We start from the raw sequence: 27,691 nt of genomic DNA on the forward strand, positions 1-27,691 counted from the left end.
TTGCAAATAGTTGGTTGACTGGCTTTAGGGAATCAGGAGGTCAGCTTCTCGTTGCAGGATTCCTAGCATCTGATGTGAAGTTGTGGCCACAGTATTTATATGGCACATAAGGCTATTGAATAAGACAAGAATCCACGCTGTTGAGGACAGAATATTAGCATTGATATAGGATTGGCAAGAGCTGGGATAAAGGGAGGCCTTTTCAGGCTAGCAACCGGGATCTAGTGGAGTGCCAAAGGGATTAGTGGTTTGGCTAGAATCATTTATATTTTACATTAAGGACTTGGATTAGAGGAAATATCTTTCCTACCAGGACCCTGCCAAGATCCCTGAGGATCTCGTATGTTTCTGTCAAAAAACCTTTTACTCTTCTAAACTAGCCTGCAACCCTGCCTATTCCAGGTATTAGTCTGGTAAATTCTGTGAACTGCTTTCAATGCATTTATGTCCTGAGTGTGTGTAGGGTTCAATTTCAAAATTTACAGATAAATAGACTATAAAAACAAAAAAAGTCGTGATGATCCTTTATGAAACACTGACTAGGCTTTAACTGTCTGGGCATTTCACTTAAAGAAGGATGTGAAGGCTTTAGAGAAGGTACAAGACATTTACCAGAATAATTCCAAGCATGAGGTTATTACCAGGATAGGGGAAGCTGGAGTTGCTTTCCTTAGAGAAGATAAGTTCACAGTGGTGTACAAAATCATGAGAGACTAAATAGACTAGGTAGAGAAACAGTGACTGTAGGTGGAAGGGTTGAGAACCAGAGGATGCCAATTCAAGCTGAATTGCAAAAGGAGCAACGGTGACACAAAGAACTTTTTTACTGAATAAGCAGAGAGGTTCTGGAACATACTGCCTGACAGAATGGTGAAGGCAAGTTCAGTCATGGCTTTCAGAAGGGAAGTGGATTAGCAACTGAAGGGGAGAGTTTGCAGGGCTCTGGCTGAAATGTGAGAACATAGAACATAGAACAATACAGCACAGTACAGGCCCTTCAGCCCACGATGTTGTGCCGACCTATTATCAAATAAGATCAAACTACCCTGCATACCCTACATTTTACTATCATCCATGTGCCTATCCAAGAGTCGCTTGAATGTCCCTAAGTGAGGAAGTGGATTTAGCTGAATTGATTTTTCAAGAACCTGGCATTTACACAAGATGCCAAATGGCTCCTCCTGTGATGTAGCCATTCAATGAACCTACATGACAATGGGGAAGCTGAACTGATCTTCCTCAACGGTAGTCAAGATACCTTCGTTTCCATGATCATGCTATTCCTGCTGTTGATTTGGGCTGATCCAGGTTATAAATTGCTTAATGATTTTTTGGCTTGCAGATTCATTTTATAGCTATCACAAACACTACTGACTAACCTCCATAGCATTGTTTGCTTCCATCTCTGACTTACTTTCAACCATATTTAAACCTTAATTTATGCTCTATTCACTTGAAGCTCAATTTTCCAATGTATTCCTCATTGTTTGTGAAATGCTCTCAATTATGATACCAGTTCATCCAAAGTATTGCCGTTCTCATTCTATCGTATCTACTCACCTTCCTATTCTCAGTATGGAAAGATCCAAAGCTATATTGACATGAGAATTGCAGACAGGGTCTTAGTTTCTAAGCTGCCTAAATATCAAAGCAAGTGGTCAGCCATCAGTAACATTCCTAATGAAACCGTCTTAGCTGAGTTGGGAGAATTCTTACTGAGTCGGTAAGAATCGCTACAGACTTGTCAAGAATATAATATAAACTCATCCCTCAACTTGAACAAAGAATGGTTTCTCCAACAATGCAACATGCTCTCAGTGTTGCACTGAAATATCAAAGTATAGGTTATGGATGGTATGGCCTAACGGTATAATGGAGGCGAGTTGAATCATGGCTTTCAGAAATGACGTGAATTAGCAGCTGAAGAAGAAATGTTTGCAAGGCTTGGGATGATATGTGAGGGGATGAAATTAACTGAGTTGCTCTTTCAGGAAGCTGGCATTTGTACAGTGTCAATAGACCTCCTTTAATGCTGTAGCCATTCAATGATCCAGGGCCAAAGGGTCTCTTCTGTGTTGTTAGACTCTATGACGATGACATTGATCATCCCTCCTAATATTAATATGTTTTTTGCTTTCTTAAGTGAGACACCTTGGGATTTTTACTATATTGAAGGCAGTAAAATTTGCTTTGCTGTTGGGAAGTCAGCAGGCAGTGCAGCAGTATGCATTTGGGATTTCCATTCAGTGGCAAAGCAGGGCAGTGACAAAATCTGTTAAAATCCATTTGTAGGTAACTGTCCAGGTTAGGTTCTAGTTATGTCTCCGTTGACATGTAACCAAAGCACACTGCGACTCAAAATACTGATATTAATTCATTGCCAGATAACCAGAGCTGATACTGTGTTTATATGCTGACACGTAATTTTATTATCCATGGGATAGGATTAAAAGAATAATGCAGTCACATGTAATATGACCCTATTTGAACAATTTTTTACTATGTGCAGGAGTATCTACTTCTTATGCATTGTGTGTTCGTTATGATGGCATTGAAGTTGATGATTCATATTGTGATTCTGTGACTCGACCAGAGCCAGTTCATGAATTTTGTGTAGGGAGAGAATGTCAACCGAGGTAAGTAATCAATGTTCTTTTTATATTATTCCTTCCATGCTTGTGTTAAAACAATTGATTTCTCAAACCGTGTTTAGAGCTCCCATGCAATCCATATTGATTTGTGACAACCATTGTTAACACATGATATTAAAAGGAATGTATCTGATGAGTGGATTGATAACTAGGGAACAGAAAAGAAAATTAATTTTTTTTGGATTAGTTCAATTTGGGTAGTTGCTACACACCAAGTGTCTGCACAAGAACTTATTTTGGTTTCCCTTTGTGTAACTGGTTTTAGATATAAACATGAGGGGAATAATATTGAAATTTGTTGATGGAAAATTAGACAAATGTGTCAGTGAAGCTTGCTGGAGTTCCCCTCCATCCCATTTCCAGTTTCAAAGTTATTGGTGAGCCTGCTCACAAAACCAGTGGCTGCCCCGCATCAATTTAACTTTAGAAGCAAAATTAATTTCTTTATAAGGCAAGACTTCCGTCCCTATCTCAAGAGGGAGTTGTGTATGAGGGAACTACCAACGAGTTAGATTGGCTGCAGCTATTTAGCCCTGCAGGATCAAGCAGGGGTAGTGGACAATGCAGGGATGATAGCCAGTTCTGTCAAAAACAACATAACTATCACTAAAGCGTATTAATCCCAATTTCCTGTACTTGTCCCATATCCTTGAATGTTTTGATATTTGAAGTGCTCATCTAAATATTTTTTTTAAAGGTTGTAAGGTTTCCGGCCTCCACTACCTCCCCAGGCAGTGCATTCCAGATTCTCGCCTGGTTGGGAAAGACTTATTGGATTTTCAAGCACTCCTACTTTCAATGCTGCCGATATAGAAGAATAGAATTCAGTCCATTGGAATGCTTTAGTACATGTGGTTATTGATACAGAAGCAAATAATATAATTTAAAGGGTGCTTAATAAAGATTTCAAAGAAGTTCTACACATTAATATGTTAGTATAGACATATATATGTTGCTAGAGAAAAAGATAAATCACAGCTTTTAATATTTTCAATACACTCACAGGGTGTGGACTCTTCTGGCTCAGCCAATATTTATTGCCCGTCCCTAGTCCCCTTGAGAAGGCATTAGTGAGCTGCCTTCTTGAGCCACTGTTGTCCATGTGCCAAAGGTTGACTCACAATGCTATTAGGAAGGGAATTCCAGGATTTTGATTCACCAATGCTGGAGGAAGGGTGATATGTCACACGTCGGGAGGGTGGGTAGTTTGGAGGGCAACTTACAGGTGTAGGTGTTCCCACATATCTACTGCCCTTGTCCTTCCACACAGAAGTAGTTTTGGGCTTGGAAGGTGCTATCTAAAGATCTTTGGTGAATTTCTGCAATATATCTTGTAGTTAGTACACACCACTGTTAGTGAGCATCAGTGGATGCTTGTGGATGTGGTGCTAATGAAACAGGCTACTTTGTCTTGGGTAGTGGCAGGCTTTTGGAATGTTGTTGGAGCTGCACCCTTCCTGACAAGTGCAGGATATTCCCTTACACTCCTGACTTGATGACATAAATCTTAGACAGTGAAGAAATGAATCACTCACTTCCTAGCAGGGATTCTTAGTCCCTGACCTGCTCTTGAAGCCACTGTGTTAAGTTCCTGATCAACGGCATCTCCTACGATGTTGATAGCAGGGAATTCAATGATGGTAAACCATTGAATGTCAAGGGTTGGTGGTTAGATTACCTCTTACGGGAGATGGTCATGGTCTGGCGTTTGTGTGGCGTGAATGTTATTTGGCACTTTTCAACACCAATCTGGATATAGTCCAAATCGTGCTGTGTTTCGACATAGACTGCTTCAGCTAACGATGCTGAACATTGTGCAATCATCAGTGAACATCCCCACTTCTGACCATGTGACGGAAGGAAAGTCGTTCATGGAGCAGCTGAAGGTGATGTTGCCTAGGACACAACTCTGAGTAAGTCATGCAGAGATGTCCTGCACCAGAGATGACTGACCTCCAACAACCATCTTCCTCTGTACAAAGTATGACAAGTAAGCCAGTGGTGAGCTTTCCCCTGATTCTCTTTGACTCCACTTTTTTGCTCCGATTCCTTGATGTCACACTCATTCAAATGCAGCCTTGATGTCAAAGGCTGTTATTCTCACCTCATCACTAGAATTCAGCTCTTTTGTCCATGTTTGAACCAAGGCTATAATGACATCAGGAGCTGAGTGACCCTGACAGAACCGAAACTGAGCATCAGGGAGCAGGTTATTGCTAAACATGTGCTGGTTAACTGCATTGTTAATGAAATCTTCCATCACTTTATCGAGATCAAGAGTGGACTGATAGGAAAGTAATTTGCTGGGTTGGATTTGTCCTGCTTTTTATGTGCAGGACACATGGGCAAATTTCCACATTGTCGGGTGGATGCCATATTGTAGCTGTACTGGAATGGTTTGATCAGAGATGCCGCAACTTCTGGAGCACAAGATTTCAGTACTATTTTGGAATATAAGAATAGTGATAGGCAGAGAAATCAAGGTCTAAAATTGACCAGGGCCACAATGATCAGAACTAGGAATATTAAAAAGACATTCCTTAAGGCCTTGTGCTTTAATGCACGGAGCCTTTGCATTAAAATGGATGAGTCAGCCATTGATCTAAGTGGGTATGATATAATGGGGATTACAAAGACATGCTGCAGGGTGACTAGAAATTTTTCATTTTTCAGAAAGGAAAGACAAAAAGGAAAATGAAGTAGGATAGCACTGCTGATTAGAAAGGAAATGAATGCAATTGTGATGAAGGACAATGGCTCTGGTGAAGTAGAATCTGTATAAGTTGAGCTTAGAAATACCAACGGGCAGAAAGCATTTGCAGGGTTTGTATATAGACCTCCAAACTGTAGTAGTAATATTGGGGAAGGTATTAAAAAGGAAATTAGAGAATCAAGTAATATATGTGCGACTTGAATCTGCGTATAGATTGCATAATCAAATCAGTAGCATGACCGTAGAGGAGGAATTCTTGAAGTGTGTATGGGATCGTTTATTGATCAATATGTTGAGGAACCATCAAGTGCAAAGGCCATCCATGACTAGGTGTTGTGGAACGAGGAAAGAGAAGGGGCATACTAGCACTGGAGGAGGTGCAGAGGAGATTCACTCGGTTGATTCCAGAGTTGAGAGGGTGGGATTATGAGGAGAGACTGAGTAGGCTGGGATTATACTCATTGGAATTCAGAAGAATGAGGGGGGATCTTATAGAAACATATAAGATTATGAAGGGAATAGATAAGGTGGAGGCAGGGAGGTTGTTTCCATTAGCAGGTGAAACTAGGACTAGAGGGCATCGCCTCAAAATAAAGGGAAGCAGATGTAGGACTGAGGTCAGGAGGAACTTCTTCACCCAAAAGGTTGTGAATCTGTGGAATTCCCTGCCCAGTGAAGTGGTTGAAGCTATCTCGCTGAATGTGTTTAAGGCAAGGCTATAAATTTTTGAACAGTAAAGGAATTCAGGGTTATGGTGTGCGGACGGGCAAGTGGAGCTGAGTCTCAAAAAGATCAGCCATGATCTTATTGAATGGCGGGGCAGGCTCAAGGGTCCGGATGGCCTACTCCTGCTCCTAGTTCTTATGTTCTTATGTAAGAATAATTGATAATCTAGTTTTGTGTGGGCTGTTGGAGAAGTGTGACCATGTTAGGATAAAATCCTTCACTAAGATAGAATAGAATCCCTACTAAGTGGAAGCAGGCCATTTGGCACTGCCCCTCCAAAGAGCATCCCATCCAGATCCATCTCCGCCCAACCTAATTCCGTGTAATCCTGCGTTTCCCATGAATGATCCACCTAAGCTACATAACACATCCCTGAACACCATGGGCAATTTACCATGGCCAGTCCACCTGACCTGCACATCTTTGGACTGTGGGAGGAAACCAGAGCACTTGGAGGAAACCCATGCAGACACAGGGTGAATTTGCAAACTCCACACAGACAGTTGCCCAAGGATTGAATCGAACCAGGTCCTTGGCACTGTGAGGCAGCAGTGCTAACCACTGAGCCACTGTGCCACCCCAAGCTGAAAAGTAACATTTTGTTTCCGAGACCAGGGACCTGAATTTAAATCAAGGAAATTACGATGGTATGTGCGATGAACCAGCTATGATAAATTGGAGATCGTTACTTAAAGGGATAATGGTTGTTAGGCATTGGCAAACATTTAAATGGATGAACTGCAAAACTTATTCATCCTAGCTTGGCTAATAAGGGTTTGGCCTAAATAAGCACCAACCTGATGATTGGGAACAGTTTAGATTCCAGCAAAGGGAGATGAAGAGATTGATTGGGCAGGGGGTGTGCTTGGGAAATAAGGATTAGAGTAAGATTGCATAGAACACGTAAACCGTAGTAAAAAAAAATTCTATAGATGGATGAAGAAAGAAGAAGTAAAGATAAATATAGGTTGCTTAAAGTCAGAAACAGGAGAATTTATAATGAGGAACAAAGAGGTGACAGACCAGTTATATGCATACAGTTTTAATTGGTTCATCAACATTCAGAAGACTTTTGCAGATCAGATGTCTAATCCTGATGCAGGAAAGGACTCCATGGTGATGGCAATTTAGAACTTCAGTAAAATGCACATCCAACACAGGACAGCTGACAGGTTTATTGGAGGCAGTGGGCAAAGTAACTCAAATGTTGAAGGAACAAAAACAGAAATTTTTGGAAAAAGAGGACATTATGAGGGCATATTGGTGCTATGGGTGGAACTCCATTGTAAATACATTCCCGCATTTGTAAGTGCATGCTTACTGTTCGTCATCAGCTGTATGAGTAATGTCTTCCTCGCTGCAACTACAAGAATGAAGGTGCAGAGTCTAGCCATCCTTAGCACCACACTGGTTTTTGGCCCAAGGTGTGAAGTGAGCAGATCCTGCACCAAATGAAAACTGAGACCTTGCTTGCTACTTTGACCACAATACATTGCTTGTACGACATAGCCATTAGTGGGGCCAGCCATTTTCATCCCTATCATTTTCTAGATTCTTGCATCAAGACGGAAAGAAAAGAGGTCACTGTTCACACAGTGAGTCCCATAGTCAGCCTCTCAGGCTGGATGACCCCCCCCAAATTTTCATGTCTCCTTTGTGGTAGCCCTGCCTATCACCCCCATAAGCTGTGATATGAAAGTTCCCACTCAACCCATCACCTCTGTACGTTAGCCCTTGAGCCCTGGGCATATCGAGTCATGCCAGACATGGTAGTGCACCAACTGCACCTACCCCCCACCCCATTGAAGTCAGGGTGATGCTGACTGTTGATGACCACCCATCACACCTAACCCCTTTCTCTGTAATGCTTTTTTGTCTCTTCCCCCCCCCCCCATTATGTATTGAGCTGTCCCTTCACAATTGTTAGCCCCTCTGCATCCCAGCATGCTGCCTTCAATCCCCATAGTTTAATTCCCCCAGCTTTGTTCTGCAGGGTAACCCCCCACTCCACTTTTAGTGATCGGACACCCCGAGGATTGACAATGGCCTACCTCTTGACCAACTTTGATGATTGAATGATGACTGACCGGACCCCTGACTGTGCAACTCCCCAACTGACTTAACATGACCTTCCAAACGTGTTAGTTGTGTTGGACCAACAGGCTGACCATGGTCCACTCCCTAGACTGTAGAGGTATGAACCCCTAAACCTGACTGCCCAAGCCCCTGGACTGATATTGGAGGCCACCCGTGACTTATTGTGCCAGGTCCCATGTCTGAACAGTGTTTTCATTGGTTTGACTTAAGATTACTCCCCTTAGACTTTTGAGACATGACTGTTTGGTTGGTACACATGCAGTGTGTTTGTTGCATAACCTGCTAGAATATGCCCAGGTGTGAGATTGCCAAAGTTGTGTACAGCAACATGTCGAGTCCCTGAACTTGTAACTGCTGACAACCTTGATGAACAGACTGCTTTTATGTCTGTGCTAAACAGCAAGGCAAGGCATAAGTACTGTGAGCCTTTAAGCTCCGTCTGAAGGGTCGAAGCACAAAAAGACAAGGTTTTGGAGTAGATCTGTAGCTCGGGTTGTGGGTGTTGAGGTTGGTTGGCTCGCCGAACTGGTTTGTTGTTCCGCAGACGTTTCGTTACCATGCTTGGTAACATTCTCAGTTACCAAGCACGGTAACGAATCATCTGCGGCACAACAAACCAACTCGGCGAGCCAACCAACCTCAACACCCACAACCCGAGCTACAGATCTACTCCAACACCTTAGAGACCTACGGGCGCAACACGCTCAAACTGGCAAGGAAATGGGAAAACTACGCCAAAACTGAGGATGTTACCAAACAAGATAACGAAACGTCTGTGGAACAACAAACCAGCTTGGCGAGCCAACCAACCTCAACACAAAAAGACAAGACCAAGCAAGACAGCATGCTGTGAGTATTAAAATAGGTGCAAAGTGAGAGAGCGCTAAGAGAGTAAGCAAGAAGCCCTGAAGTGCACCCTGGGTCCAATCCTTGAGTTGGGTGCTTATCCATATGTGGAAAGTATTCTGGCAGCAACATTGCAATGAGAGGTGCCAGCGCTGGTGCAAAGTGCAGCAATGAAATATGGAACCATTTACCACATTGTGCATGGTGAGGTTGCTGCCTTGCTCGTCGAGCTGGCTTGTTCTCACTCAGACGTTTTATCACCATACCAGGTGACATCTTCAGTAGAGCCTCTGATGAAGCAGTGTTATTCTACTCCGCTTGGAATTTATACTGTCTGGTCCGTCATGTAGCGTCATTTCCGGTTTTGATTTGTATGGTTTGTATATGGGGTCCAATTCTATATGTTTGTTGATTGCATTATGGGTGGAGAACCATGCTTCTAGGAATTCCTTTGCTTGTCTATGTTTGGCTTGGGCTACTATAGTTACCTTGTCCCAGTTAAACTGATGGCCTTCATTGTCTGAGTGTACCGATATTCAGGAGAGCTGTAGTGCCGTTTTGCTGCTAGCTGATGTTCATCTCCATAATATAGGTACACTCAGACAATGAAGGCCATCAGTTTAACTGGAACAAGGTAACCATAGTAGCCTAAGCCAAACATAGACACTTGCAGAAATTCCTAGAGGCATGGCTCTCCACCCGTAATGCAATCAACAAACATATAGAATTGGACCCTCTATACAAACCCATACAGATCAAAACCAGAAATGACAGTACTCACCATAACGGACCAGACAGTATGAATTCCAAGCGGAGTAGAATATTATCGCTTCATTGGAGGCTCCACTGATGTCACCTGGCATGGTGATGAAACGTCTGAACGAGAACAAACCAGCTTGACAAGCAAGGCGGCAACCTCATCCACAACCCGAGCTACAGATCTTTGCCAAAACTTTAAATATTGTGCATGAGTCAGAGATATACCATGATGATGTGCAGAGGGTAGTATGCGTTTCCTGCCAACACCAGTGGAGCCCATGGAGCCCTGAGATCTTGGTGACCGTTGTCTACATGGAAGGCTGGAGGAGCGAGCAACGAGCTGGAGTCACCAAGCAACTGCTGTGACTTTCATGTAAGGAATGGTCATTGTCTAGTTTCCATCCAATGGATGGGAAAATGGGAAACTATATAAAATAGGTGAGATTAAGTGATAATGAAATGTTAATACATGCAAAAAGGCCTCTTTCTGTTCAATAGCAAAATTCTCAGCATGACATTCAACATTTGATTGGAAAATGGGACTTTCTGCTTTCAATGTCGGGATTATCTTTGTTGTCAATCTTAACCTATTTTCCTGACTGTCAACAAGACCACTTTGTTCAGTGGTTGGGAATACTCTGACCTTCGTGAATTTTTGATCTGAGTTAAATTACCAAATGGAGATGCTAGACAGAAATATGCCTAAGTCTGTTTCTGGTCCCAGGTTCTCGACTGTGCAAAATAAGAACCGAAAGAACTGTGGATGCTGTAAATCGGGAACAAAAACATAGTTGCTGGAAAAGCTCAGCAGGTCTGGCAGCATCTGTGAAGGAAAAAACAGAGTTAACGTTTCGGGTCCGGTGACCCTTCCTCAGAACATTAACTCTTGTTTTTTCCTTCACAGTTGCTGCCAGACCTGCTGAGCTTTTCCAGCAACTTTGTTTTTGTTCTCTACTGTGCAGGCAGCTACACTTGAACCAAGAAATTGAGCCTATGGTACAATCTGCACCTGATCAAATGAAATTATTTAGGCTAACTTGCCTTGCTAAGGAAGAAAAGTAGAAATGTTTAGATGCAAACAGATGACCGGTGGCACAGTAGTTAGCACTGCTGCCTCACAGCGCCAGGGACCCGGGTTCGATTCCAGCCTCAGGCGACTGTCTGTGTGGAGTTTGCACATTCTCCCCATGTCTGCGTGAGTTTCCTCCGGTTTCCTCCCACAGTCCAAAGATGTGCAGGTTAGGTGGATCGGCCATGCTAAATTGCCCGTAGTGTTTCAGGTAGGTGTACATTAGGTGGGTTATAGGGGGATGGGTCTGGGTGGGATGCTCTGAGGTTTGGTGTGGACTTGTTGGGCCGAAGGGCCTGTTTCCACACTGTAGGGATTCTATGATTCTAATTTTTGCAGAAAACTTGTAAGTAATTTGTGGGGCAAAACATGATACATTTTCTGTTTTAAAGAAAATAACAGATTCTAAGGGCAGGAAATGACAAATAAGCATAAGTTTAGAAACATTTTGATCTATTTGCCAGCCCCAATTTCAAAACAGACCACACAATTCACTGCACGTATCCCAATTGATTTCCTCTTAAAGCCAGTCCAATTGCCTTTTAGTACAACTGATGTTAAAGGCCTTGTTTGTCTTCCTGGGCAATTCATTCTAAATATTCACCATCTGCCTCAAACCATTTTCTTTTCTCAGCTTCATCACATATTCCTCCTTTTGTGTTTGTAAAAGCACAGCAAAGTTACTCATGAGACCTTAAAATATAGGAGCAGAATTAGGCCATTTGGCCCATTAAGTCTGTTCCACTGTTCATTCATTGCTGATATGTTTCTCAACCTCATTCTCCTGCATTCTCCCTGTAATTCTTGTTTCCTTACTATTGAAGAACCTAATCATCTCTGTCTTAAATACAGTCAATGATTTGGCCTCCACAGCCTTCTGCAGCAATGAGTTCCACAGGTTCATCACCTTTCTGCTGAAGAAATTCCTCCTCGTCTCAGTTCTAAAGAATTGGTCCTTCACTCTGACGCTGTAGCCTTGTGTTCTAGTCTCTCCTACTGATGGAAACATGTCCATGTCTACTCTATCTGGGTCTCTCAGTATTCTGTAAGTTTCAAAGAGACGCACCCCCATCCTTCTAAACTCCATTGAGTACAGACCCAGAGCCTTCAACCACTCCTCATCCCCAGAATCATTCTTGTAAACCTGTCTGAGCTATTTCCAACACCAATACATCCTTCCTTAGATATCTGACAGCCTTACCTATTTTCTAATTAACCTGTTCAGAGATTTTATTACCCATCTCTAGAACAGATGGGATTTGAAATGAGGTCTCCTGGCTCAAAGGTAGGGGACTATCAACGCACCACACAGCCTGGGTAGTACATCTCTGCTCTTGTATTCTAGCCCCTTTGAAATGAATGCCAACATTGCTTTACCTTTGTAACTGCCAAGTGAACCTGCATGTTAACCTTAAGAAAATCCTGAACTAGGATTCTGTACCTTCATACCTTAAATACTGCTTCTACTTTTCCTTTGGCTGGTTCTTTTTTTAATCAATAATAAAGAACGGAGTGTTCGTGTAGTATGCACTGACTTATCGTTTAAATAAATAACATTTGCAGATGGGAGACGAGCAGTTGGAGTGAATGCTCACGTACCTGTGGAGAAGGACACCAATTCAGAATAGTCCGCTGTTGGAAGATTCTCTCTGCGGGGTTTGACAGCTCAGTGTACAATGAAATGTGTGAATCTGCTGATCTCTCCAAGCCATCTGAACGTAAAACCTGCAAAAATCCATCTTGTGGCCCACAGTGGGAGATGTCGGAGTGGTCAGAGGTAGGATTACTGTATTTTTCTGTTTAAGTAATCTGTTCTCTAATGTTAATTGCGATGATCTACTTGGGAAAGTGAGCTGATACTCATGCCCCATTACTCTTGGGATAATCTCAAAAGTTAAAGTTCTAATCAAATTACTCAAAGTCCTCAATTCTCCTGTATGATGCACTCAGGATAATAGAAAACACTGACCAGGTTTCTGTGCTTAACAAGAGATTAATATTTATTACAAATAAATCAGTTCTAACCACAAACAAGTAAAATATGAATTATCAGCTTGTAGCTCTACCCCTTCTGAAACCCCTACACACACATGGAGAGAAACATAGACAAACAAGAAAACATAGTTGTTATAGGTAGAGAAAAAATGTTAAGAGAACACACTTCACTAGCACCAGTACACAAGATTCAACAAGGTGTCCTTGTCCATTAACCGTAAAATGGCCAGCATCCAAGTTCATTGGGTAATGGGGAAGACAAGTGGAATGTTGACCTTTTGTTTCAAAGGGAATGGCATACAAAAGTAGGGAGGTTTTGCTAAAACTTTAAAAGGTACAAATCAGATCATAACTGAAATACTGTGAACAGGTTGACCCCTTAGCCAAGGAGAGATATATTGGCATTGGAGATAGTCTTTAGAAGGTTCACTTGGCTGATAACCAGCTGTGGAAGGACTATTTTATGAGGAGAGATTGAGAGTGTTGGGCCTGTACTTGTTGGTATTTGGAAGAGTGAGAAGTGATCTTATTGAAACATAAAAGTTTCGTAGGGGACTTGACAGGTTAGATGCAGAAAGATTAAGTCCCATATGGGAGACTCAAGGACCAAAAGCCATAATCTCAGAATACGGGGCCGTTATTTAAGACTGAGATGAAGAGTAATTTTATCTCTGAGGGTAGTGAATCTGTGGAATTCTTCATCACACAGGACTGTCAAGGTTGGGTCGTTAAATATGTTCAGGCTGAAATGGATAGATTTTTAATCAGTAAGGGAATAAAGGGTTATGGGAAAAGGCAGGAAAGTGGGGCTGAGGATTATCCCATGATCACTTTGAATGACAGAGCAGATTTAGTGAGCTGAATGGCCTATTTCTGCTCCTGCACCTTAAGGTCTTATGTCCTTTTGCTTCTTCCGAGAACTGGCCTCCAATCTTCTTTCATTTCAAGGCCCTTCAGTTCTTTACTACAGATACAGGCAAGAGGATTACTAATTTTTCAATCTCTTAATCTCTAGTTATAGGTAGTTTATATGCAAATAGTGAGTGAGAGAGAATAACAAGCTATCTTCCAATTCTTTCTGAAGGAGGGTCACTGGACTTGAGATGTTAACTGCGCTTTCTCTCCACAGATGCTGCCAGACTTGTTGAGTTCCTCGAGCAATTTCTGTTTTTGTTTCAATTTCCAAGTTACTTCTCTGCAGGGAGAGTGCAATACATCTTTTGAGAGTCTGGAGGCTTTCTGCCCCATATTGTTCACATCGGTTATACAACTGTCTATGAGCCAATCAGAGAGTAGTTGTCATGCTGATGTTTCCTGATCCACACCACTAATACTGATTTGTAAAACAATCAACATGCTGCCTCTGGGCAATTGCTCTGAACACACACCAATGGTGTTGATGAGTTCAGTTATCCTCTCCACCACTTGAACAAAGCATCAGTGTAAATACAACTTACAACAAGTTCCAATAACATGTTTTAAAACAGCAACATCCTCTTCCGTGGTCTCCTTATTTTAGAGCAGATTGCTCCACGATCAAAAATAAATAAAAATAAGATGTATTCTCTTCAATTCAGTTGCACAGTAATAAATCCAAAAGGGAAATTGCAAAAGATTCCTATTTCTAAGAAATTTTCATCCTGAGGGGTTCAAGTTTTAGAATTAAAGGGGAAGATATTAGATCAGGTCAGAAAGCAGGCATAGGGTTTGATGCAATGACAAGCCTGTGCTTATTTCTTACAGTGCAAGAAAACAATCCCGTACATCAGTTGCAGTTCGAATATAATAAGGGGAGAAATACAGTTGTATACAGTAGGGAGATTGGAAAACCACACAAAAAATAAATCCACATTAAATATTTCTAGGGGCAGGTAACTTACGTTGTTTTAATCAATTGTTGGAACTCTCTTGGCCATTGGCTGTGGGACAGCCACTTATAACATAGAACAACCATTGTCCTCTTGTCTGCTTTCATCTGAGGCTTAATTTACCATTCTTTCTAAGAACAAATACTTCTTATTTTTGAAAACAAGATACTGATAATAGAGTGTGTTTGGCACTGGATAAATTGTTGACACTAGTTGAATAGGCATCATGACCTCTTGTTTTTTGTAATTCTTCTTTTTATTTTCATATGCCAGAATTTTAGAAAATTAATTCCTGCTGCAAGAGCTGTTAAATGAAATTCGCACATTATACAGCAAATACTAGGAAGATTCAGCTTTTGACGGACCTCAATATCTAACAGAATGGAGCTTTGGCTGGCAACAAATAGCTGATTGTCTTGTGGACTAATGACCAATTATCGATGTCAAAGGCCTTCTGCTTGCCAATAGCTATGTGATTGGCTTCTAGGTAGCTGAACAGCTTCAGTGTGTAATTGTTTCGGCAGAAACCATCAGTGCTTTGAAATGGAAGGAGCTGCTTTTGCTCTACAGCAAAAAGCATCTTAAGTCTGAAGAGAGTTAATTTATCTCCCTTTCCATTTGCTGTAAGCTGTGCATGTTAATTGATAAATCAAAGACCTTTATGTTTGGGAACCAGTCATTTGGTGCCTCCTTCAAACAGGTGAAAGTATCGAAAGGAAGATCTGGAAGCAGCATTCTGATCAGCGCAAGAATTATCTTAGCAAATCCCTTAGACAGGGATCAGTGAAATGCCTTCCCAGTCTTTCCTTCTGCCCACAATACCCATATGTTTTTCCTGTCTGTATCTGTGTTGAAAGGAAGTTTATAGGGGGGATTAGAATTTTAACTAGCAGAGTTATTATACTAACAGTTTATAATTGTTTGCCTGTTTCTAAAATCTATTTATAACTAATCGTCATTCTTGTTAATTAAAAAAAGTCCTGGTCCTTGCTTTCTGTTATCCTGGGTCTACAAGACAGGTGGATTGGGGAATTTTGCATAATTTTAAAATCTTTAACCTTTGTGACAAATCTGAAAGTAGCAGGTTTGATTTTTCAGTGTACTACCCCAGTGAAGCGTAACAGAGTTTGGAGGCTCATCAGGGATGGGTTGAAATAGAGGCAACAAGAACTTGGTACGATATTAGAAAATATTGCAGGTGAAGAAAAACACCAAGTTCATACTGGCCCTGGAAATAGCAAAGAGGTTCCTGCAGATGACAGCATAATCCCTAACAGGCTAAAGGGAACTTCGAATGACCATGTTGATCTGTTTGGTGGGTAAACTGGAATTAGCATTGCCAGACAGAGCTAAGAATGTAGAGATAATCAAGGTAGTAGGATGGCAGTTGGGTTAGTCTCATACACAAGAGACCAGGTACCCTGAGCAGTGAACCATCCAAAACAGATAATATTCAGTTACAGTTAAAGCAGCCAGAGCATGAAGAAACTAGAGAATGCAGAAAAAGGCACAAAGAGCAGAGAAAGATAAGGAAAGGGAGATGGAATTAAGAAGACAGGAATTGGAAATGTGAAAGATAGAATTAAAATTGCCAAGAGAAGAGAATGTGAGGGAACGTGAACAGCTTAAAATGAAGCTGTTGAAGTAGGAGATGTCAGGTGCTGGTGCAGGGGAGAATCAAAATCATAATTTGAAGTCCAGTAAGGAACTGTTTAAGTTTGCATAAGTCTTAACAAAATTTGAAGAAAAAGATGTGGAGCATTCTTCATGTAATTCAAGAAAATAGCAAGTCAAATGAATTGGGCAAAAGAAGTCTGAATACTTCTAATGCAGAGTAAGGATAAATTCACCATAATCCCAGAGGACAGCTCTCACCATACAGAGAGACAAATAGTGAGTTTAATGTGAGGGTCACCACACCTCAGTTGAAGGGGAAGGTTAAGAAGATGGAACCTTTGGGGGTAACCTCAAAGGGAATTGAACCTTAACTTCTGGTGTCAGTCTGCATTACAAACCAGCTGTCTAACCACCTGAGCTAACTGATCCCCAGATAATGCTGTGTAAGTTGATAGGTAATGCACAGATAATTTATGCTTCACTGTCAGAAGCAGTTTCTCTGGATTGTGATACTAAAAAGAAATTATATTTGCTCCATATGAGTTAGAGCCTGAGGCATATGACCAATCGTTCTGGAATTTAAGAAAGCAGCTGAGGCAAGCTTGTAAGAGTTAAGTAAAGTAATTTTTACTAATGGGTGTGAATATTTGAAACTGAAACTATGCATGAAGCTTTTGGACAGGTTATTCTCTTACAAACATTTAAAAATTCACTATCTTCCATAATATGTAGCCACTTCGAGCACCAAAGAGTTACAACTGCTAGATGATACAATACTGGCTGAATAGTAAGGGCTAATCCATAAAGCTAAACACATTTTCCCTCACCTGCACAAATTCAAATGGATAGAAAACAGGAGAGTGAAAGAAAGGCAAGTAACCAAGGTTAGAAATGGAAAGCTGGGTAGGCCCGATGGTCATAAATTGTCCCATTGGGAACACCCAGCATGGGTTCATGAAGGGTAGGTCATGTTTAACTAATTTGGTGGAATTCTTTGAGGACATTACTTGCATGGTGGACAATGGGGAACCTGTGGATGTGGTGTATCTGGATTTCCAAAAGGCATTTGACAAGGTGCCACACCAAAGGCTGCTACATAAGATACAGTTGCACGGTATTACAGGTAATGTATTGGCATGGATAGAGGATTGGTTGACCAGTAGAAAGCAAAGAGTAGGGGTAAATGGGTGTTTTTCTGATTGGCGGTCAGTGGCTAGTGGTGTGCCTCAGGGATCAGTGTTGGGACCTCAATTGTTTACAATTTACATAGATGATTTGGAGTTGGGGACTAAGTGTGGTGTGTCAAAATTTGCAGATGACACTAAGGTGAGTGGTAGGGCAAAGTGTGCAGAAGACACTGAAAGTCTGCAGAGGGATATAGATAGTCTAAGTGAGTGGGCAAAGGTCTGGCAGATGGAGTACAATGTTGATAAGCGTGAGGTCATCCATTTTGGTAGGAATAACAGCAAAATGGTCTATGTTTTAAATGGTAAAAAATTGCAGCACGCTGCTGTGCAGAGGGACTTGGGTGTCCTTGTGCATGAATCGCTAAAAGTAGGATTGCACGTGCAGCAGGTAATTAAAAAGGCAAATGGAATTTTGTCTGCCATTGCTCGAGGGATTGAGTTTAAAAACAGGGAGGCTATGCTGCAGCTGTATAGGGTCCTGGTGAGGCCACACCTGGAGTACTGTGTGCAGTTTTGGTCTCCTTACTTGAGAAGAGAAAAACTATCACTGGAGGGGGTGCAAAGGAGATTCACTCGGTTGATTCCAGAGTTGAGAGGGTTGGATTATGAGGAGAGACTGAGTAGCCTGGGCTTATACTCATTGGAATTCAGAAGAATGAGGGGAGATCTTATAGAAACATATAAGGTTATGAAGGGAATAGATAAGATGGAGGCAGGGAGGTTGTTTCCGCTAGCAGGTGAAACTAGGACTAGAGGGCATCGCCTCAAAATAAAGGGAAGCAGATGTAGGACTGAGGTCAGGAGGAACTTCTTCACCCAAAGGGCTGTGAATCTGTGGAATTCCCTGCCCAGTGAAGCGGTTGAAGCTACCTCACTGAATGTTTTTAAGGCAAGGCTAGATAAATTTTTGAACAGTAAAGGAATTAAGGGTTATGGTGAGTGGGCGGGTAAGTGGAACTGAGTCTCAAAAAGATCAGCCATGATCTTATTAAATGGCGGGGCAGGCTCGGGGGACCAGATGGCCTACTCCTGCTCCTAGTTCTTATGTTCTTATGTCTCCTTCGATCAGAAGAGAAAGGACTGAGGTTGGAAGTGAAAATCAAAAGTCAACATGTTTTTATTATAACAAAGTGTGACAATTTCATTCAGAATGCTGGAAGTTGTAATAGAAATCTGAGAATTGTTGGTGCTTGTAAGAATGAGTCTGAAAGGGAAACTCATAAGGAAGAGGCCATGAATCAGAGCGTAGCTTTAACTACAGCTAAGAGCCCTGGGGGTAAACACTGCTGTGAGTAAAAAAGTAGTACATAGGGTAAATGAGTGAAATAAAGGATTTTTCTCTAAAGGAGTGTTAACCTCTTTTCCCTCAAAGGATCGAAATCCATAACTTTACAAGAAACTGTCTTGCTGGAGAAGGATTTAGTTTGCCCACCAAGGAGTTCAGTGAAAGTGTTTGTAAATGGAATATGTGGAGACTATATAGAGTCATACAGCATGGAAACAGACACTTTGGTTCAATTCGTCCATGCCAGCCGAGTTTCCCAAACTAAACTAGCCCCACTTGTCTGCATTTGGCCCTTATCCCTCTAAGCCTTTCCTATTCATGTACCTGTCCAAATGTCTTTGAAATGTTGTAACTGTACCTGCAATCTACCATTTCCTCTGGCAGTTCATTTCAAATATGAACCAACCTCTGTGTGAAAAGTTGTCCCTCGGGTCCCTTTTAAATTTTTCTCCTCTCAGCTTAAAAATATGCCCCCTGGTTTTGAACTTCCCCACCGTAGGGAAAAGACCTTTGCTGTTCATTTTGTCTATGTCCCTCATGATTTCATAAACTTCTATAAGGTCACCCCTCAACCTCCTACATGCCAGTGAAAAAAGTCCCAGCCTATCTAGCGTCTCCTTATAACTCAAACCCTCCATTCCCACTTCATTCTAATAAATCTTTTCTGAACTCTCTCCAATTTAATAATATCCTTCCTCCAAAAGTGGAGTCACCAGCGTCCTGTGCAACCTCAACATGATGTCCCAGCAACTATAATCAAAGGTCTGAGCAATGAAGGCAAGCATGCTAAATGACTTCTTTACCACCCTGTCTACCTGCAACACAACTTTCAAAGAACTATGTACCTGAACCCCTAGGTCTCTGTGTTCAACAACACTACCCAGGGCCCTATCATTAACTGTATGAGTCCTGCCCTCCTTCATTTTACCAAAATGCAAAACTTCATATTTATCCAAATTGAACTCCATCTGCCATTCCTTAGCCGATTGACCCAATTGATGTACAAACAAAATGTGATACGGGAATTGGTAAAAGGAGTTAACAAAATTCATGCTGTTCTCCTATTCAGGTCTCATGTTGCACTCACAGTTCTTAGCTGGAAAGTTAAATAGGAAAGAGTATAGGTCAATTAGCCTCTCAATCCTGTTTCATTTATCTCTCTTCATGTGTAGAAGTGTTTTTTAACTTCTCTCCTGAACGGTCTGCCCCTAATTTTTAAACAATGTCACCTAATTGTAGAATCTGCAACCAGTGGAAATAGTTTATCTTTATCTACTCTGTCTTTTCTTATTAATATCTTGAAGACTTTGATCAGATCACCCCTTAACCTTCTAAATCCTAGAGAACACAAGCCTAATTTGTAAAATCTCTCTTCATAACTTAAACCCTGAAGTCCAGGTATCATTCTTGTAAACCTATGTTGTACTCCCTCCCGAGGCCAATATATCCTTCCTAAGGTGGTGCCCAGATCTGTTCACAGTACTCCAAATGGAGTCTAACTAGGATTTTGTATAACTGCAACATAACTTCTGTTTCTGCATCCTTCTACTCCAGTCCTCCAGTTATAAAGGCCAGCATTCCATTACTTTTCTTGACTATTTAGAGGGGAGGTGATGGCCTAGTGGCATTATTGCTAGACTATTAATCCGGAGACTCAAATAATGTTCTGGAGACCCAGAATTGAATCCCACCACAGCAGATGGTGGAATTTGAATTCAATTTTTAAAAATCTGGAATTAAGAACCTACTGATAACCTTGAAACCATTGTCAGAAAAACCTATCAGGTTCACTAATATCCTTCAGGGAAGAAAATTGCCATCCTCACCTGTTTTGGCCTAACTGTGACTCCAGACATAGACCAATGTGGTTCATTTTCAACTGCTGTCTGAAATGGCCTAGCAAGCCATTCAGTCACTACGAAGTCTCAAAGAAATGGAATCGGATGGACCACCTGGGATCAACCTAGGCACCAGAAGAGACAATGCAGAAACAGCCCTGTCAACCTGCAAAGTCCTCCTCACTAACATTTGGTGGCTCGTGCTAAAATTGGGAGAGCTGTCTCACAGACTAGTCAAGCAACAGCCTGACACATACACACAGAACCATACCTTGCAGACACTGTCCCAAATATCACTGTCCCTAGATATGTCCTATCCCTCAAGCAGGACAGACCCTGTAGAGATGGTAGCATAGCGGTATACAGTCAGGAGGGAATTGCCCTGGGTATCCTCAACGTTGAGTCCAGATCCCATGAAACCTCATGGCTTCAGGTTAAACATGAAAACCTCCTGCTGATTACCACATACCATGCTCCTCTGCTAATGAATCAATACTCCTCCATGTTGAACAACACTTCCAGGAAGCACTGATGATGGTGAGGGTGCAAAATGTACTCTGGGTGGGGGATTTCAATGTCCACCACCAAGAGTGGCTCGGCAGCAGCAGTACTGATTAAGCTGATTGGGTCCTAAAGGACATAACTGCTAAAATGGGTCTGCAGCAGGTGGTGAGCAAACCAACAAGAGGGAAAAACATACTTGACCTCATCCTCACCAATTCCCCAGCTTCAGATGCATCTGTCTGTGACAATATTAGTAAGAGTGAATACCACACAGTCCGTTTGGAGATAAAGTCCCACCTTTGCATTGATAGTAACCTCCATCATGTTGTGTGGCACCATCACTGCGCTAAGTGGGACAAATTTTGAACAGATCCAGCAACTCAAGACTTGGCGTCCATGATGCATTGTGGACCATCAACAGCAGCAGAATTGTACGCCAGTAACAAACTACAAACTCTTTGACAGGCATACCCCCACTGAACCATTACCATCAAGCCAAGGCATCAACCTTGGTTCAATGGAGAGTGCAGGAAGGCATGCCAGGAGCAGCACCAGGCATACTTAAAAATGAGGTGTCAACCTAGCGAAGCTACCAAACAGGACTACTAGTGTGCCAAACAGCATAAGCTGCAAATGATAGAGCTAAGAGATCCCACAACCAACGGTTCAGGTCTAAGGTCTGTAGTACTGCCACATCCAGTCGGGAATAGTGGTAGGCAGTTCATTCCTGCAGAGGCTGTGGAGGCTAAGTCATTGAGTGTATTTAAGGCAAAGATAGATAGGTTCTTGATTGATAAGGGGCTCAAGGCTTACAGGGAGAAGGCAAGAGAATGGAGTTGAGAAACATATCAGCCATGATCGAAAGGCAGAGCAGACTTGATATGCTGAATGACGTAATTTGGCTCCTCTATCTTATGGTCTTATAGGAGAGTGTAAGAGGAGTAGACTCTAGGCAGTCAGGGCTCAGAGGTCCTAGGATCCAGTAGACTCAGGTAAAAGTTGGGGTTGGGGATCAAAAACCTGTCTGGAGAAATTAAGCCTTAGAAGAAGCTCTGGAACTTCAGTGCAGCTGATAATACAGGTGAAGGAAGCCCATGAGCAGTATTTTCTTGGTGTAGCTGAGAACTAGTGGAGCTCAAAGAAACCTAGGGTTATTAGCAACCAAGTGAAGCTGTGTCTGAACGAACTAGAATTGTGCCCATGAGTAGATGCTGTAGTAGTCTCAAGAATCTTGTGGAATACAATTTCGGAGAAGGAGATTGAGCAACCAAGTAGTCATTGTGGCAGTCTATGACTAAGTGAGTGGGTTTTGAAGGAGTTTCAAGGCTAGCTCTTCATACATGAAGAACTGGAATCCCTTCTAAAAGAGACACGTTTTCCCTGAGATTTTGTGACCTGCTGTGGAGAAGTGTAAAAATCCTTGATCAATAGGGGAATTGAGTGTTTCAGGGAAAGGGCAGGAAAGATCTTATTGAATTTGAACATAGACTGCCTGTCTCTGAAGAGTCATGAATGGTGCTGACGTTGTGCAATCATCGGCGAACATCTCCAGTTCTGAGCTTATGATGGAGGGAAAATCATTGATGTCTGACTGAAGATTTCTGTGAATGCTTCAGCCTTATCTTTTGCACTCATGTGCTGGGCTCTTCCATCATTGAGGATGGGGATAATTGTAGAGCTGCTTCCTCCTGTGAGTTGTTTAATTGTCCATCACCACTTACAGCTGGATGTGGCAAGACTGTAGAGCTTAAATCTGATCCACTGATTGTAGGATTGCTTAGCTCTGTCTGTTGCTTGCTGCTTGTCCTGTTTGGTAGCTTCACCAGGTTGGCTCCTCATTTTTCAGGTATGCCTAGTGCTGCTCCTGAGATACCCTTCAGCACTCTCCATTGAACTAGGGTTGATCCCTTAGCTTGATGGTAGTGGTTGAGTGGGGAACATGTTAGGCTATGAGGTTGCAGATTGTTACTGGTACAATTCTGCTGCTGATGATGGCCCATAATGCCTCAAGGATTGCCACTCTTGAGTTACTAGATCCGTTCAAAGTTTGTCCTATTTAGCACTGTGATTGTGCCACACAACATGATGAAAGTTAATATCAAACTGAAGGCGGGACTTCTTCACCAGAAGAACTGTGTGGTAGTCACTCTTACCAATACTATCATGGACAGGTGCATCTGCAGCCAGCAAATTGGTAAGGATGAGGTCAAGCATGTTGTTCCCTCTTGTTGGTTCCCTCACCAACTGCTGCAGACCCAGTTTAGCAGCTATGTCCTTTAGAACCCAACCAGTTTGATTAGTAGTACTGCTGCTTAGCCACCCCTGGTGGTGGACATTGAAATCCCCCAGCCTGAGAATGTTTTGTGCTTTTGCTATCCTCGGTGTTGCTATAGTTTTGTCTATCAATGCCTGTTTATAATTTTATGCTGTTATCTACGTTTGTGTACGATGCCGCCTAACTTTGTGTCATCAGTAGATTTGGATATATGACTCTGTCTGCCATTATCCAAGTTTTCATTAAATAATGTGAATAATTGAGACACTAATACAGATCCTTGTGTGACTCCAATGGTCATATCCTGCTAAATTGAGCACCTACCCATAATGCCTGCCACTCAACAGATTTCCCAGCCAAATCAATAGTTGCCTTCAATTCCATGGGCTTCTACCTTCATTAATGGTTGAATAGGAATCCTGCAAAGTGGAAGAGGTCTAACAAAGAATAAGGTTCTATTATGTGGTTCATACATCATTGTATTTTGTTTTCCAGTGTACCGCAAAGTGTGCAGAACGGGTTACTGTGACCAGAGAAGTAAGATGCTCAAAGGAAGAGTGGTTGTGTGATGAGAAAACAAAGCCACCATCTCAGAAAGATTGTGTTGGACCCCCTTGTGATCGACAGTGGACTGTGTCAGACTGGGGCCCAGTAAGTCCAGCTGCAGAACAGCTTGCACAACTTCTTATTTTCTCCTTTCATCTTGTTCACATAAGTGATCTTTTAACTGAAGAAATTAAAATCCGAAAGAGAAGCAAACATCCATGTCACAACTTAACCATGTTAACTAGTCAGAATGTAAACAATGCTATCGTTAAAAAAAATTAAAGCATATTGAACCCGGAAAAGCAATTAAGACCATATCACTGAATGTGTATCCTTTCTAACACCAGTAAAAGTGTGGGATGCTGAATGTAACTGCCATCCCAGAAGGAAAAGCCAGTTTAGCCACCCTGCATGAAAATGTTGTTAACTGTGTTTTGAGACCTGTTAAAATAGTTCATTCTAATTGCCAGGTAGTTATTGCTTCCAGTTGGCAACAATTGCCAATAGTTGCTATATGATTGGTGATTACTGGTCAGAATCTGTATATCCCAGCTACTGAAGATCTTGACTTGTTCTCAGTTGGTTGCTGACTGGTGTTCATGTACCATTTGTAAGCATTTGCTTCCAGTTGTTGGGCAGCTTTTTGTTCCTCCTTGGAAAGAATTATTCATTAGTTGTTGCCAGGTTGACAAGTACCAGTTGTAAGCTGTTGATCCTGGTTACCAGACAGTTAAATTTTCCCAATTGGAAACACCTGACATTTGTTACTTGCTGATCAGCTGTTATCAGTTTGAAACAGTCAAAAAAAGTTGTCTTTTTCCAGCTGGCAAAACGGTTGTCACCTGTGGTTTCTTGCTATCCAGTTGAATTTAGCTTCTATAAAGGGAATTAGCGAGCCCACCTCTAACAAATTAAGGCTTGTGCATCATTGTCATTTATGTGTGCAATTGTGAAACCTCATGAAGAAACAGATACTGACTAGCTCTAAGTTTCAAACCTTTATTTGGAAAATTCAATTAAATTAAATGTTAGCTAAATCTTAAAATAAACACTTTTTAACAAAATTTACATACATCTTATTTCTACTCTATGAAATGTTTCTTGTTAAAGTCTTGTATTCTATCAGATGTTTTTCATCCTCACTACGTATTTTGTCACTTCTTCCACACTTAGCCCAAGGTGCAGAGTTAGTGGATAATGCGCACTATTGGGTGCAGGAAATAAAATACACAAAGACAAGGATTTCCACTGAATTTGTTCAGTCAAGAAAAGAAATTCTAAAAAAAGTACAGTATTATCTCAAGGCAGAAGCAAACTTGTTTCCTAATTTCTTCACAAATTTTTGCAAAGACGTAAAGATCAGTTCTTTAACTGCCCAGTGGCTACATAAAAGCAAAACTTTATGGAGTGACTCTCTCATTCTTAGTCTTGCTGTCTCTCAATCTAGCCCAGATTCTCCATAATTTTTCTTTTTTCAGTAATGCAACTGTGTAATGTCAGACAGTAGTGTAGATTGTTTGGTCAACTGCATTCCCATAATGATGCCAGGACAACATTAGACAGCTCTAAGGTTTTGGAGTAGATCTGTAGCTCGGGTTGTGGGTGTTGAGGTTGGTTGGCTTGCCAAGCTGGTTTGTTGTTTTGCAGACGTTTCGTTACCACGCTTGGTAACATCCTCAGTGCAGCCTCCGATGAAACATCGGTGTGTTTTCCCGACTGGTTTTTAAACTCTGGGGTCCGTTGAAATGGATTGCCTCACTTCCGGTTTTCCTTCGTAGTGGAATGTATGTGGGGCCAAGTTCAATGTGTTTATTAATAGCATGCTTCGTAGAGTGCCGTGCTTCCAGGAATTCTCGTGCTTGTCTCTGCCTAGCCTGTCCCAGGATCTTGGTGTTGTCCCAGTTGAAGTTGTGCTTCTCCTTGTCCATGTGGATTGAGATGAGTGAGTATTGGTCGTGTCTTTTTGAAGCCAGTTGGTGTTCATGTTCTCTTGTTGTTAGTTTCCTTCCTGTTTGTCTGATGTAGTGTTTCTCGCAGTCTGTGCAGGGGATTTTGTGGATGACATTGGTCCTGTCCATGGCGGGGAGTGGGTCTTCATTTCAGGTGAGCAGTTGTCGTAAGGTTGATGTGGGCTTGTGTGCCACTCTGATGCCCAGCAGTCATAGGAGTCTTGCGGTCAGTTCCGACGTGTTCCTGATGTAGGGTAGTGAGATGAGTGTGTCAAGGCTTGTAGAATCTTTCTGATGCTGTTCTTGTAGGGATCTTCTGACCCAGTTCTTTGGATATCCATTATCCTTGAACACTTGGAAGAGGTATTCTTCTTCCTCCTGGCGTAGTTCTGTGTTGCTGCAGTGTGTTGTTGCCCTTTTAAATAGTGTTTGCACGCAGCTTCGTTTGTGTGTGCTGGGATGGTTACTATTGAAGTTCAGTACCTGGTCTGTGTGTGTGGCTTTTCGGTGTACTTTCTTTTGCGGTTCCCCGTTTTGTCTTGCGCTCTACCATGACATCCAGGCATGAGAGCAGTTTGTCCCTCTCCTCCCCTCTGGTGAATCTTATTCCGGTGAGGGTGTTGTTTATAAGTTTGTGTGTCTCTTCTAATTTGGTCCGTTTAATGATGACAAAGGTGTCGTCTACGTAGCGTATCCACAGTTTAGGTTGGATTTGTGGAAGGGCGGTCCTTTCCAGTCTTTGCATCACTGCTTCTGCTATGAGTCTGGAAATAGGTGATCCTATGGGTGTCCCATTGATTTGCTCGTATGTTTGGCCATTGAAGGTGAAGTGGGTGGTCAAGTATAGGTCCAAAATTAGACAACAAAATGACAGAGCTGGAAGGAAAGCATGCTACAAAGCTAAGCACTTGGATCAAGTGTGTATCAGTATTAGGATACCTAGCAGTCCTCACTTTATCATCTCAGCCAATGATAATCCCAGACAACTCGGATCCCAGAGTGATACCTAAGTTACTTTCGTTTTTGCTGTTTGTTTACTTTTTGGCCATGATGTGGAGGAGCCAGCGTTGGACTGGGGTGAACAAGATCAGAAGTCACATGACACCAGGTTATGGTCCAACAGGTAGCTTTCAGTGTGTCCTGAAAGCTTGTGTCTTCAAATAAACTGTTGGACTATAACCTGGTGTCATGTGACTTCTGACTTTGTTTACTTTGTGGTCAGTCACTGAATTATTCACAAGTGGTTGCCAATATACTTTCAACAGAAGAAAGTAAGTGTGTAGTACACAAACAAAAGAGAAAAAGCAGCTATCCCCTCACCAAGTCATCTTTTATATACAGGTGCATGGTATTGACACTGGTCCGGCTCCCTCAGAGCCCCAGCTCTCCGAGTAAACAGAACTTCTGACACTCCTGTTTATATCTGTCAGCCTGGGCTCCCTGATTGGACCAAGTTAAGAGCCCACATCAGGGAACTCATTTTATGAGGTCCACCTGACTGACCTTGTTACAATCATTGCAGCCCTCCCTCTCTAAGTCCCAGGACGTAGGTCTGTTCTGTTTCTTGTAGCCTCTCCTGGGGCGTTTTTGCTCTGGGTCCAGTTCCTCTGATTCAATCTCGGATATGGGCAGTGTGTACTGGACCGTAGACCACCTCTTGCACCTGGAGTGTCACGGAGGAAATTCGTCGTGTTCTTCAGGCAGTAAAGACGTCAAGGCTGCGACATCTGCCATGCCCAACTAGGAGATGTTAGATGGAGGGGGAG

At 42.1% G+C, this 27,691-nt stretch overlaps 1 protein-coding gene across 2 annotated transcripts in view; it reads left to right on the forward strand.

Annotated features, from left to right (window-relative positions):
* The window catches only part of adamtsl2 (ADAMTS-like 2), a 171,140-nt gene that overhangs the window by 93,329 nt on the left and 50,120 nt on the right, over positions 1–27,691 (forward strand). For both annotated transcript variants that reach the window (XM_048613793.1, XM_048613792.1), the window contains exons 13-15: positions 2,510–2,636; positions 12,425–12,638; positions 23,926–24,081. In XM_048613793.1, coding sequence (XP_048469750.1) covers positions 2,510–2,636; positions 12,425–12,638; positions 23,926–24,081 — 497 coding nt within the window. The remainder of the gene's footprint in view (positions 1–2,509; positions 2,637–12,424; positions 12,639–23,925; positions 24,082–27,691) is intronic.

This window comes from Rhincodon typus, chromosome 28, assembly GCF_021869965.1.
Source record: "Rhincodon typus isolate 14 chromosome 28, sRhiTyp1.1, whole genome shotgun sequence".
Lineage (NCBI taxonomy): Eukaryota > Metazoa > Chordata > Chondrichthyes > Orectolobiformes > Rhincodontidae > Rhincodon > Rhincodon typus.